The sequence below is a fragment of the Eptesicus fuscus genome, chromosome 5 (genome assembly GCF_027574615.1).
Source record: "Eptesicus fuscus isolate TK198812 chromosome 5, DD_ASM_mEF_20220401, whole genome shotgun sequence".
Classification (NCBI taxonomy): Eukaryota; Metazoa; Chordata; class Mammalia; order Chiroptera; family Vespertilionidae; genus Eptesicus; species Eptesicus fuscus.
The window spans coordinates 3,755,054-3,769,221 of record NC_072477.1 but is presented as its reverse complement, the minus strand read 5'-3'; the positions used below and the strand labels follow the sequence as shown (position 1 = coordinate 3,769,221).

At 45.2% G+C, this 14,168-nt stretch overlaps 1 protein-coding gene across 4 annotated transcripts in view; it reads right to left on the bottom strand.

Annotated features, from left to right (window-relative positions):
- Positions 1-699: 699 nt before the first annotated feature.
- The window catches only part of VRK1 (VRK serine/threonine kinase 1), a 78,679-nt gene continuing 65,210 nt past the window's right edge, over positions 700-14,168 (bottom strand). For all 4 annotated transcript variants that reach the window (XM_054715442.1, XM_008154784.3, XM_054715443.1 and 1 more), the window contains exons 11-13: positions 12,654-12,832; positions 6,686-6,776; positions 700-917 (exon numbers count right to left, since the gene is read on the bottom strand). In XM_054715442.1, the coding sequence (XP_054571417.1) occupies positions 886-917; positions 6,686-6,776; positions 12,654-12,832 (302 nt within the window). In that variant the 3' untranslated portion in view covers positions 700-885. The remainder of the gene's footprint in view (positions 918-6,685; positions 6,777-12,653; positions 12,833-14,168) is intronic.

Here is a 14,168-nt window from a genome sequence, read left to right as displayed (position 1 = left end):
CCCCAGGTTCTCTAACAAAGCAAATCTTGAAATTGTTCATAAATGTTTAAATTCCAAGTGTTTGTTTCCAGGGCAACTATAAAAAGTCCACATCTTAAAATTTCTAATCATCAAAACTCTCCACTGTTTGCTTTACTATACAAATATTATATGCTACAAAAAATGAAACTTTTAAGAAAAATAATCTGTGAATGAACAATGAGATATAGTGATAGACACATTAAACAGACAGACAGACAGACAGACAGAAGCTCTAGAGATTTATTTCACAGGGTTTCCTTAGGGAAGTGTCTACATATAAATGCTGTGACCGCAGAGCCTGCCCGCTTCCGTAATTCTTACATCACCTCGCATGCAAGCATGTGTCCTCGACCAGCACACGTGCTCATTACCCACCTTTTCTTTCACTCCTCCCCTTCTCCGTATCTCCTGCCTCATGCAGCAGGTGCTCACATGCTGGTGGGACCGACCAAAATCAATGAAAACCAAACACACGGCCACAGCAAACTGAATCTGTATCAAGCAAAAAGACCCCTTTATTTGAAGTTTCGCATTTCCTGAAGAGGAAGAACTCGGTCAAACATTTACCCTCTGGGAAGTAACACAATTGGAAAGTGCACCTCACAGCAGTTCTTCTAAGTATCAGACCTTCCCCACAGCCGGGCAGCTTAAAGAGTACATGCAACCTAAACACTCTGAAACTTTATAAGTTAGCCTTTAATAAATTGTACAAAGCATTTATTTCAAAAAAAAATTGTTTTTCAAAGACATAGGTATTTCCCTGTTACCCCCACCCACAAGACCCATATGAAAACACGCAAAATAGAAAATGAAGAAAAAGCCGAATGACAGGACGGAAAGAAAAACTGGCTCACAGCGTGTGGTTTACTTCTGGACTCTCTTTCTCCTTTTTGAACCTTGAAGAGAAAACAAAGAAATTTAAAACAGTAATCATTAACTTACAAAAGCAAAAGAACAGAAACATAAGCATTTCCATACATAGTTATTAATACTTTAAATTTTATTCACCATGCTGATTTGTGGAGATGAAATTCATACACAAAAGTGTAACTGTTAATGCCCCGAAAATGGCAAAAATATGCTAACAAAGTCTGCCTCCCAGTCCCATCGGCTCTCCCACTGGCAGACAGAGCGACTCCCTGACGTGCATCTCCCAACTGTACGCACAGCCGGAGCGTGAGCCTCATGCACAGCACAGCCGAACACGGGACTCACCTCGTTGGGCAGGGACGGGTTAGGCATGTTAGGAAGAGCAGGGAGGTTTAGTCTAAAGGTGTTGATTTGAAACCTGCTACCCGTGCCCTTCAGGCAGGCGAGCACGGGACCGCTGCACAACGGCTCTCCCCCAGGAACGAAACAGGGGCCACCGCACAGCCCCTAGGACAGCATCACCTGACCCCGGGCTAAGGGACTCCGACAGCTCCCGCCCGACTGCTCCTGGTGGAATAAACCCGCGAGTCTATCGAGGGCAGGGAGTGCTGCCTCCCCCCGGGCTTTGTTCCCAGCCACCCCCACCCCCTCCCACGCAAGCACGGCAGTCAGAGGGACGTGGGCAAGGCTGAGCTCCACGCGTAGATGCCTAGTGCTGCGCTGTGGCCCCGGGAGAGGGCAGAGGGTGGCTCACGATCAATCAATGCCCGCACCGAACAAGGAAGAGATCAATACTGCCTTTCGGAAATGGACAAAATACTGTGAACCTAGTCAAAGTGTCCATCACACATTTCTAATAATGGATAGTGCCTAAAGGTTTTCTGATTGCAGATTTATTTAGTCCCTTAACTGGAAGATCAGCAGTTTAAAAATTAGTGTTTTTTTTATTTTTCCAAATTCTAGTTTCTAGTCAACTGCCATACACTAACTAAATCAGCGACTTCCAACCGGTGGGCCACAAGAATGTTAAAACATGCGGTACCTGACTATTTAGTCAGGGGCACCGACTCTCTTCCCTTTGATTGTCAATAAGAAAAATGACAAGAGCCAATACAACAACGGCCATCCGGTGTGAATAAATCAAAACTATACCTATTTTTCGGTCAGATCATCAAAAATGTATTTTTGGTGTGCTGCAGAACTTCACTGATCAGTTTAATGTGTGCTGTGAGGTGAAAAGGGTTGAAAAATCACTAAATTAAAGCCAATTTCAAAGGTATATGAATATCTTTTTTTTTCCTGACACTCAAATACACAACCTGTAACTCTGGTTAGTTTGAACTGAGTTTTTCTTCCATTTTTGTGGAAAAGGGTTGAAAAATCACTAAATTAAAGCCAATTTCAAAGGTATATGAATATCTTTTTTTTTCCTGACACTCAAATACACAACCTGTAACTCTGGTTAGTTTGAACTGAGTTTTTCTTCCATTTTTGTGATGTAGCCTTCCTTTAAAAGCACCCTGTGATAGGTTTTAGGGTTATAGTTCAAGAATTTCAACATTAACTTGGCATAGAAACGGAGAGTGCTGTGACGTCTGGGACGGGTGAAACGGGCTATCCCCCGCTCCAGGCCACCGTCAGCACTGGGCACAGCAGCCTCTCCATGCACTGCCTGCAGCCGCACGCTAAGCATGCCAAAGCACACACGATTACAGCCGTGTTCAAGCAGTACTGTCCCGCTAACGTTCTAGTTGGACTGTCACTCTTATTAAACACCATTGCTGCTCACCTTCTTCTATCTAGATTTAAAGTTCAATGCCATCACCACCTGGAATTTACTATGTAATCAGTATATGCAACTTAGATACTTTGCTGCACATATCAATTCCTAATAATCAATTCTGATTGCTGCAAAGTCAATTTCTCATCTCTTTAAAAAATATACTCAGTTTCATAATACGCTACTACTGGTAAAAGTTCTAATCACAAAACAAGTATGTGTGAGATTTAATATTTGAAAAATAAAATATACAAATTTGGAAATAGCCTTCTATGATTTTAATAATGAAGAAGGAAAAACAAATGGGAAATGTCCATGTATGTAGGGTACCCTTAAAAATATCTCTTTTTTAGACTAGAATATAGATATTCAAGAGGTAAATATAAATCATGCTTTCATCAAAGAATCCTCAAGAATGATCCAAAATGCAAGGCACTTCAAAACTAAAACTAAAAAGCACCCACAAGACTACTGCTGTGCACTGACCATTCTAGGAACAGTCGGGACAAAGTACACCAGCCACAAATATCATGGTGGCATTAACTAATTGTTAGTCCAATTCTGAAATACTGGCATGATTTTGAAATGCCAGAATACACATGGTTTTTATAAGGCTTACCGTTTTGTGGAGGAAAGAAATTACTTGCAGCAAATAACCAAATGTTCTCAATTGGTAAAAATTACGCCTTGCATAAAAATAAAAGGATTAGGGCCTCTGTTCTTCTTGAAAATCGCCTGTTACCCCCTCTCCTTTTCTGAGAAAACCCACACAATACACACTTTCAAAGCTTTCAGAATGTGTTCGTACACAATAGACCCCCAACCAGTCGAAATGAGTTTAGGTGTATCAAGAAAATTATCCCCGTTTTAAAATGGTCTAAATAGATATTAAAGGAAAGCTGCTCCCATTTTGCGAGGCACAGCATTCTGAAAGATCACACAGTGAGAGAAATCTCTCACCATATTGTAAACCATAAATTGTGTTTGAAAATAAAATTGTTAATGAAGAAACTGACATTTCTAAAGCTGCTGTTGGAGGTAACCATTCTTCAAACACATTTATGACACAAAATCTGAAAGCTCTAAAACAGTATTCAGTGAATTGGATTACTTTTTTAAAAAATCAAATGTAATAATGTGCCTTCTAGTTTCTTTAAAGGGATGAATACAAATATATATACATTTTCCTGTGCATTTAGTTTTTTGGGTGTTTTTTTTTGTTTGTTTTTGTTTTTGCTAGAAGCAGTAATATTTCACCATCTCAGGTGATATTTCTCCTATTTTTGAATATTTAGATAGTAAAATACCTTAACTAGCCTTTTACTTTAGGAAAAAAATGAATTACAATGGGAAAATAGACAGCATTTAAGTAAAGCAATTCCGAGTTTATGTGAATAAGGCAGAATCTGATTATTCTTTATCTGCTTTTTTATACCAAAAACATAGCTGGATTGTTCTCCTTAAATTAGCATGGGATTTACTCTCTTCTTTTGTCATTATTAAATAAACCAAAAAAACAATATATTTTCTCACAGTAAAAAAGGTATCAGTATAAGGACCTCTGATTAAAACTGTAGGTACAGAAACTTATTTATAATTATGGCCCAATGTAAAATCTTTTAGGTGTGGTTTAGGTGTGAAAACACACCCCTCCGATGCTCAGCCAGCAGAGCCCAGGTGACAGGACTCCAGGCAGTGGAGAGGCTGATCCGGACCTAATGGGTGTCAACCTTACCAACACTGAGGGCCGCGCCTAAACTGCAACCGCCAGGGGTAGAACCTAAGGGGCTTTTAAGGAAGACGGCTGCTCTGTCTTCAGAAATGCTGATGAATTTACTCCCTCACCGCCGGCTGAGACAGGCCCCGTGCTGCTCCTCAGCCCCTCACTTCCCAACAACAAAACGAACCGGCGGGAGGAGGGGCCCTGGAGAGCGGAGGGCGGCGGCGGAGGGGAGACGGGGCATTTTCAGACCCGGGGCACCCAGAGCCAAGGGACACTCGCTCTCCAGACACCCCGTGTTCTCTGAGTAAATGCAGGTAGACCTCTGGAAGCTCTCCCCAGAACACACAGTGAAGAGAGGGGGATGGAATGGGCAGAGTGGCCCTCCTGGCAGGTCAAATCGCTGCCTCCGCAGCGGCCCTGGGCCGGGGCAGAGGGGAGGTGCAGCGCCCCCGACCTGGCCCAACAGAGCCTGGCGCCTTAGGGAAACGTGGCTAACATCAGCCTTCCCGCGAGAAACCAAGGGCAAGGCAGCACTAACCCAAGGGCCCAGGAGAGCGGGCAGCAGCCAGCATAGCGTCAAAGGACCCGGAACCTGGGCAGGTTCCCTTCCCTGGCCACCCAAAGCCTGCCTGCCCGCCCCTCAGAGGAAGCCCCCTGCCCGCCGTGCGGCCGTGGCCTCGCTCAGGTTGGCTCTGGACCCGCTCCGCCGGCAGCACAGTCTGGAGGCACCGGGGGACTTGACGCCCTGCTTTCTGAAAAATGACGGTGCGCGGCTCTCATCCTGGCATCCTAAGTGGTAGAGAGAGAAAGGCCGGCATTTTGTGGGAACGACCAGGCAGCGCAGGCGAGCGGAGCGGGCGGCTGAGGGAAGCGCAGGAACCAAGGACTGAGCCCTGGCCTGGACACGCGCCCCCTCCATCCCACGCGTGGGAATGGAAAGAGAGGCCCGAGGGTCAGGAGTGCTGGTCTCTAAGGCCACCCCCTTCTCAACGACTCGGTCGTTTTTGTTTAATCCTCCCCTGAGGAGATGTTTGATTTTTTTAGAGAGAGGAAGGGAGAGAAACATCAGTGGTTTGCCTTCCGTCTGTGCCCCCACCGAGGATCAAACCCACAACTTATATGTGCCATGACTGGAAATCGGACCCACAACCTTCAGGTGTACGGGACGACGCTCCAAGTAAAGAGCCACCCGGCCAGGCGCCACAACTCTGCCGTGACCGCTCGGGTCTGGGCTCCACAGCTGCAAATGAGGCGCTCTGGGGCCACTTCGTGACCCGTGAGCAGTAAGTAACACGCCGCTGCACCACGCCACTGGGGCACACTGCACAGATGGCCGCTGCACCACGCCACGGAGGCACACACTGCACAGATGGCCGCTGCACCACGCCACGGAGGCACACACTGCACAGATGGCCGCTGCACCACGCCACTGGGGCACACACTGCACAGATGGCCGCTGCACCACGCCACTGGGGCACACACCACAGATGGCCGCTGCACCACGCCACTGGGGCACACTGCACAGATGGCCGCTGCACCACGCCACGGAGGCACACACTGCACAGATGGCCGCTGCACCACGCCACTGGGGCACACACTGCACAGATGGCCGCTGCACCACGCCACTGGGGCACACACTGCACAGATGGCCGCTGCACCACGCCACTGGGGCACACGCTGCACAGATGGCCGCTGCACCACGCCACTGGGGCACACACACCACAGATGGCCGCTGCACCACGCCACTGGGGCACACGCTGCACAGATGGCCGCTGCACCACGCCACTGAGGCACACGCTGCACAGATGGCCGCTGCACCACGCCACTGAGGCACACGCTGCACAGATGGCCGCTGCACCACGCCACTGGGGCACACACACCACAGATGGCCGCTGCACCACGCCACTGAGGCACACGCTGCACAGATGGCCGCTGCACCACGCCACGGAGGCACACGCCGCACAGATGGCCGCTGCACCACGCCACGGAGGCACACACTGCACAGATGGCCGCTGCACCACGCCACGGAGGCACACACTGCACAGATGGCCGCTGCACCACGCCACTGGGGCACACACTGCACAGATGGCCGCTGCACCACGCCACTGGGGCACACACTGCACAGATGGCCGCTGCACCACGCCACTGGGGCACACACCACAGAGGGAAGGCCTCCCCACCCACTGCATACGAGGTAGGAACGTGATGACTGAACAGCGGAGTCCTGCCAGCGGACGGAAAGGAAACCTCGTTACGCGCGGAGAGAGGTCGCAGCGAGACCGTCCACTTACGCGTCTGCATGGCTTCCTCCGTGTGCGCGTCCGAGCACTCCATGCCTTCAGCACCTGCCTCTGGGCGTTTCTCCGGTTCCTTCTTTCGCTTCTTACATGTGAAAATTGAAAGAGAGAAAGATGTGGTCTGATTGATGGTCAAAGAAGTAACTACTCAAACCCACTGTATGTTAGGACACATATGAACCTACACAGGTGTGCTGTCAAAATGCACAACACACAGACAGAGGAGCCCCCTTCTCTGAGGGCACACGTTCCGGATCCTATACACAGTGTGCTGTTTCCCCACAGATACACGCCTTTCCACTTACAGGGAGCACCTGGCGGCTTCTCCTTGGCACATCCGAATTGCCGCACCACCGCTCTGGCGTTTTGGGGCCATTAGTAAAATAAGGGTGACCTGAGCGAGCACTGTGATACTGTGACAGCTGGTCTGATAACCCAGAGGGCCACGGGGAGACTAACGGGTGTGGAAAGGCTGGCCAACGGGATGGCTCACGCTTCGGGCAGGATGGCAATCGTTCATGCTACTCGGAGCAGAGGGCAAGGTAAAGCTTGTTTATTTCTGAATTTTCCCATTTAGTATTTTCAGGCCATGGCTGACTGCAGGTAACTGAACCGAGCAAAGAGAAATATGGATGGGGGGCTACTATACACAACTTCAAGGTAGTGGGGGCCTAAGGGAAGGGGGGCAAAGACAATGGGATTAGAGAGCCCTCAACTGTTCAGTTAGCCTGAAAGGTGGGTCTGTTTGCTGTTACCCCCTCTAACTTACGCTTCACACAGTTCGTTATGGAAAGGCGCACTTTAGCCCTCAGGACTGCTGATACAGAAACTCTCTGAAAGCCCAGTGTTTTACAGACTTGGCATCACCCCTCTCTGAGGCCAGTGATATTTATTCTCCCATTTTGCAGTGTGTATCTGTGGGGGTATATTTTCTTCTGGAATATTTTTATTACAAGTTTAAAAGGGCCAAAAACCTTACTGTAAGGAAGGATCTTAAAAGTACACAGGCCTCCTAAAGTCTCAGAAATGGTTGGTTTTCCCACCATTCTCTCAGGCCTTTCCTATTTTCGACTTATTTTTCCAGTTGAGTGTGACTTAGGAGAGTTAATGCTTATATTCTGTCACCATCCATTCTTCCCAACTGTTCATTCAATTCCTTATTAATATTTTCCAGCACTATACTATTTTCTACCTAGTCCATCCCTGTGTAAAGTTTTTAAATCACCTAACATCTCCACATGTAAGTATAACTCTAGAAGGACCTTAGAAATAATTTAAAACTTTGCATTTTGCATATAACTTTATTCCATGTAGTCTCAAATTTAAATGTGTTAAAATGCAAATGAAAACTCAAAGCTTCTCTGGGTTGCCTAAAATAAGTGTGTATCATGTAGGGACTCATCTGATACTTCGCAAGTTTCACAGATTCACATCGCATCAGAATGTCCTCATTTATATTTCCTAACAATTAGCATGGAGTTGAACCTCATCTGAGAACCTGCCTTGCTTCGGGCCATTGTGCGTGTGGCTATCAGAGTGTAATACCTGCTGACAGCACACTGTTCTTCCCCCTAATGGCAACCACGGCTCTGCTCCGAAGAGAGCTGCGGGGGAAGCCCGACTCCGCTCAGACCGCATTATCTGAACCCTCCCACCGGTCAGAAGTGCCGTTATCCCCGCGTTCCAATTAGTCCCACTGTTCCCACCGAGGCTGACGGCGGCTGGGGAAGACTAGGGCGCGGAGATACCAGGCTGCTGAAGAAAAGGCCTCACACATACAAACCTAAGGAGCGCACCGAGCTTAGGAAACGGCAGAAGCAGCGTTGGCTGAGCAGCTTTGTGGGAGGAGGGACCCCTTCTCAAAAAGAGCTGCCCGCGTGGCTGCGGCTTCCTACACTGACGAGAGAAGGGGCAGTGCCTCCCAGCCTCCCGTCCCCAAGTGTCGCTCCGTGATTACCATCGCGGCCCTGCTGGGCTGAACAGATTGGCTCGATAATTACACACAATAACTGCAGTGGGCAGGTAACCCTCCGCCGGCACGGGCAGCTCCCCCGTGAGGGCTTCCATATGCAAACGGCACTGATGGAGTGCATTAGGTGCCTCCTCCCTCCGGCGCGCAGGCCTGATTAACGCCGGCCAAGACTCCAAGGTTAGCATGTCAGCAGATTCGTGATGCATTAGGCAGGAATAAACACGGACACTTTTGTTCGTCCGGACCAAAATTAAGGAGGAATATTTCAGGACTATATTGCTTTCTGCACCGGAGAGAATGCTTTCTGCAGGTTTAGGAGGGCAGATTTCTACACGCTCATCATACAGGGAGCCATCCAATACATTCTACCCAAGAACCCAGTGCATTCATCTTATTTTCAAGCTTGTTTAATAAAAAGGAGCTTCCTTCATCTCCATGCAGGTAAATGACACGGGAATGAAAATCAGACAGTATTCAACCGACAAGAGAGACACCTGTGTCTTCAGCCGTGGCACCTGACTTCCATTCACCCGCCTTCAGCTGGCATCTCCTGCCCAGCTTTCCTGACAATGGATGCCATGTGGATAGAAAGAACCAATGGTCCACAGGCAACGGTCTATTTTTTTTTCCCCAAGATCAAAAACCTTCAAGTTTAATGGTATCTAAGTACAAATCGCCAGTTGTAAGGCAGCCGCAGGGATAAAGTACAGCATGGGGAATAAAGTCAGTAAGACTGCAGTGACTATGGATGGTGTCAGATAAAAACTGGGTAGAAACCTCGCTTCATGCCATTGTTGATCAATTCTTCTAGGTTACCATACAGGATATCTGCTAGGAACATAGAGAGAAACATGTGCTGAACTTATTACACCTGCCCCTTTCCAAAAGAGAATTGAGTCTAAGAAATAAAAAGAACATATATATTTTTTTCTTTTTTTTTCCCTAAACTTACTGTGGTAGTCATTTCACAATATATTTAAGCCAAAGCATTATGCTGTACCCCTTAAACTTATACAGTGTTGAATGCCAATTTTATCTCAATAAGACTGGAAAGACTAAAAATAAAAAGTAAGGCATGAGCAAAGATTTTTATAAACGTAAATGCTGTCAGACAAAATCAGCTGAGTTGCAGGAAGCAGTGTGTAATGAAGAGAGTCAAGACACTTCAGTTCTGAAGCTTCACTGTGTAAGTCACATGACCTCTAAGGCCCTTAGAAATCTAAAAATGGATTTTCAAGAAATGAATAAGTTCCAAAACAAAACTACAGCTGGACACGGATTATCTGAATAATGTATCTGAAAAAAATTTTAAAAAATTATAACAAAAAGAGGAGAGCGAAAATCCGCTAATTATAAAGATTAATACTATAGTTTCTATAATCAGAGAATCCTATTGAGCTCTGAGCCTCCTGGTAACCAGAGCAAAGAGCGCCATGCTGATTGCATGCCCTGGCTAAAGAAGAGAGGGAATTCTAATTTCTCAAAAGAGAAGCTTTTCCTTCTCGGGAGCCCCCAACTTCTCAGCCAGTGCAGCGCTGCTTCGGCCAGTGTTAGACACGTGGCACTGACAATGTATTTGGGAAAACTGTGCTAGGGCTTTAAAAGAAAAAGAAGAAAAAGAAAAGTTTTTTAAAAAAAACTGGTCTGGTCCAATTTTTTTCACTTTTATAAACAAAAAAGACAAAGGGCCAACACATTTAATAACTCATCTACATAGTTACATGGCTATCAAGCAGCTTCATGATCGTACTTAATCCTAGCTTTTATTAATTTCTTTTTAATACCAAGAATAGCCCTGTGTCAGCCATGAAGACAAAAATAAAGGAAAATATAAAATGAAGCAGTAAACTAATAAAGGAGACCTAACAGCTCAATTTGGTATTCATATATTCCCCCTACATGAAGCTTTAGGCATGTAGGGCATGATCCGACAGGACTTTTCCAGCCTTCTGAACTACCCAAGGACACAGGGGATAAGGCACAGATGTTAGCTCTGCAGCAGACTGACCTACTCAGCTGTAAAGTCAGCCAACCTGCAGAAACCAAATTTCTCCAGCACACAGGTCCAAACAGCGATTTGCAAAGAAGGGGATGGCACTGGACGAGTTCTCACTGCAGCAGAGATCTTTACTTCTCAATCAGCTAAATTTTGGGAAAAACACTCGAGAAGCGAGCTATAAATATAACGTAAAGAAATCTGTCCGGCACACGAGGATGCACGCTGTGTGTTTACCCATGTATGCAAACTGTAAGCTACTGCCTCACTGAAATTCCATCAGGCTTCCAGTCCATCCCTCCGTCTCAGAGCTGAATGTAGCTGTTAGCACACTTGTTGACCACAAAACTGAGCAGACGCAATTAACACAAAACTTGCAGGGGAAATGCCTATGGAGATGAAATGTGTAATTTTCGATTCTGCGATGAAATTAGAGACCTACTATTTGCCAAAAAGTCAAATTCATGATCCAATTTCAAAATTTCAATCTAGGAAGAATTATAAAAATCTTTTAATTTGCTGTTTCTTGTTTTAAAGAGATAATTTGTTTTAACCCTTTTCCTCAATAGTTTGGAATGCGCGTTCCCCAAGGAAGCTGCTGGAGCTTTCAGAGTTAACGACATAAGACTGGGCACTAATGTAAACACTATCTTTCTTCTGAAAGTAGTTTTCCTTTTCCATACAAAAGCAGATGACACATTTTATTAAATGATTTCAAATTACAAAGAAAATCAATGTCAACAATTATTAGAAATAATCAATAAACCAAAAAGTTAATGCATACCTGCAAAATCTAAATATTACAGTGATATCAGGAGTTATTTACATGGCTGCATAATACTTTCCCATAAAGTTCACTATTTAACATTTCTCTCTTAAAAAGTAATCCCCTTATATGCATATACACCACTTTATATAATGGCATTTCGGTAAAGAGCAAAATCATATTCAAATGGTAAACTTATCAACAAACAAGAACATTCAAATGGTAATTTTTCAAATACCAATTTTCAAATAATGAAGACTTTGATCACACCAACAAATAAGAAAAAAGTGAGAAACAAGATCAACCCTAGGGGCTGACTTGAAAAACCCAACAATACAAACTGAGCTGAGTGCCCCTACCAAAATCCCTCTGCCAGGTACCACTATCCCAAGCTAGAATCTCTTGAAAAAATTTAATCACTTACTACTGTACATAATCTATATATATAAAGCCTAAGCAACCGTTACAACTGACCGACCGACCAGTCAACCAGTCGCTATGACGTGTACTAACCACCAGGGGGCAGACGCTCAATGCAGGAGCTGCCCCCTGGTGGTCAGTGTGCTCCCACGGCCAACCTCCCGTGGCCGGCCAACCTCCCGCAATCCCTCCCCCGCCAGCCCTGATGGGCCCCGATCGGGACTGGGCGAGATGGCTCTAATCAGCCCCGAATGCCAGCCAGGCTGAGGGATCCCACCTATGCACAAATTCATGCACTGGGCCTCTAGTCTATATATATAAAAGCCTAAGCGACCATTCAACCGTTTGACCGGTAGCTATGATGCGCACTGACCACCAGGGGGCAGACACTCCAATTGGTAGGTTAATATGCTGGCCATGGCTAGCTTGCTGCTGGGGCCCTGTTGGCCCTGAGTCTGGTTCACCTGCACCCTGGACCAAGAGAGGAGGAAGGAGGGAGCCCGATTCCTTACGGAATCGGCCATGGGTTAGATTGCTGCAATATTAAAATATTTCTTCTAATTCATTTCCTTTCAATGTGCACAAATCCGTGCACTGGACCACTAGTAAATAAATAAATATTCATTTTTTACAACCTCTATATATTTTTCTTTATCATAAAGAGCTTAGCTTGCCCTTAGATAATGGAGATAAATATTTAATTGCCAACAATCTGTTATTTTCTTTCCTGAGCTACTCACTGAGTTATTCTACTGAATTTGCAATCACAATCTCAGGAAGTCAAAGGATAGTCAAAAACAGAATTCACCTTGGTTGTCGTTCTTGCTTTCAGAGCTCCGTTCTCCAAAGCCCCAAGTTCCAGTTTGCCATCATCCTTGCTTCCTATAGACTTCAGACCTTGCAAAAGAATGTCTTGTAAATTCTGATAAAGGGGCTTCTCATCATAGTCCAGCAATTTCACTGTTTCCAGGTATTTAGCAATTTCATCTAAAAAAATAACACAATTATTCTGTAATTTTAAAATCACAAATACAATATATTTATCCCTTACTTTGAAGAAAATAACTTGTGTTACAGTAAAATTAGAATTAAAATGGATATTCTGTTAAACGATCTTTTTTCAATTACTTCTTCATTGAAAATTGTGCTTCTGAACTCAGAAAACGTCAGAATAAAAAATATTTTTGAGGTATGATGTAAAAAACATTTTTTAAATTGTGAGACAATAGGAAAAAAGATATACTTAAAATTTAAACATTCACAAAAATAACTGCCATAGTTTTAAAGCTATCAGAAACACACAGGGACCTAGAATATAGATTATGAAATAAAATGTGCTTAAGTACAATAAATATCATAGCCAACTTTTAAAATTTGGGTTCTTCATGTAAATGAGAAATAAACCAAACCAAAAAAAAGGCTGAAGAAAGAAGCAAGGCCTGGTTTTCCCATGAGAGAGAAAAATCACCTTCTGAGTGACAGAAGGTTTACCGTACAGACAGAACCATAGCCATAAAGAGAAACCTCTCAGCACCGAGAATCCACCTCAGCCTCGCCCTTCCCTGACCTGCAGACTGGTCCACACACTGCCTCACACAGTAGCTCTTGGATGTGTAACTGTCATCTCAAATCCCAACAAATCTAAACCTAAACCCCTGACCTGCCCCTACACCTGCCCCCTGTCGTTTTCCCAGTCTGGGTGACTGAGACCTCCATCCTCCAGCTCCTCAAGCCAGCACTCTTCTTCCCACACGCACACCCACACCCACCCAATCCAGGGCTCCTGCCAGTGCTACATGCACACGCATACACTTCCACTCACTCAAATCCTAGTACAAATTAAGCATCCATTACGGATCAGGTAAGATTCTAGATACTGGACATACATGAGTTAAAAAGAGATAAACAAAACCCTCTTTTCAACTTCTTAATCTGATCGAGGGGATCTATAAGCCTGAAGCATCGTCACTGAGCTTGGTCACCTCTGAACCCTTCCTCGGAGAGGAAAATGGCCAGGACGTCCTCTTTCACCACCGTGTTCAGCACAACAGCCATGTGCGCTTTCAGCCAATGCAGTAAGGCAAGAAATAAAAGGCAGAGCTGAATGCCAGCTACAGAACAGATTAGTCACAAACATGATAGTGTATGTAATAGCCCAGGGAATCCGTTTTAAAAAATACTAAAACAGGTAAACATAACAAGGTCACAGAAGCAAGGTAAGTATATAAAAATCTATTCTATTTCTGTAAACTAGCAACAAGCAATTGGAAAATATTTTAAAATACATATCCCATAACATTGCATCAAAAGCAGGAAACACAAT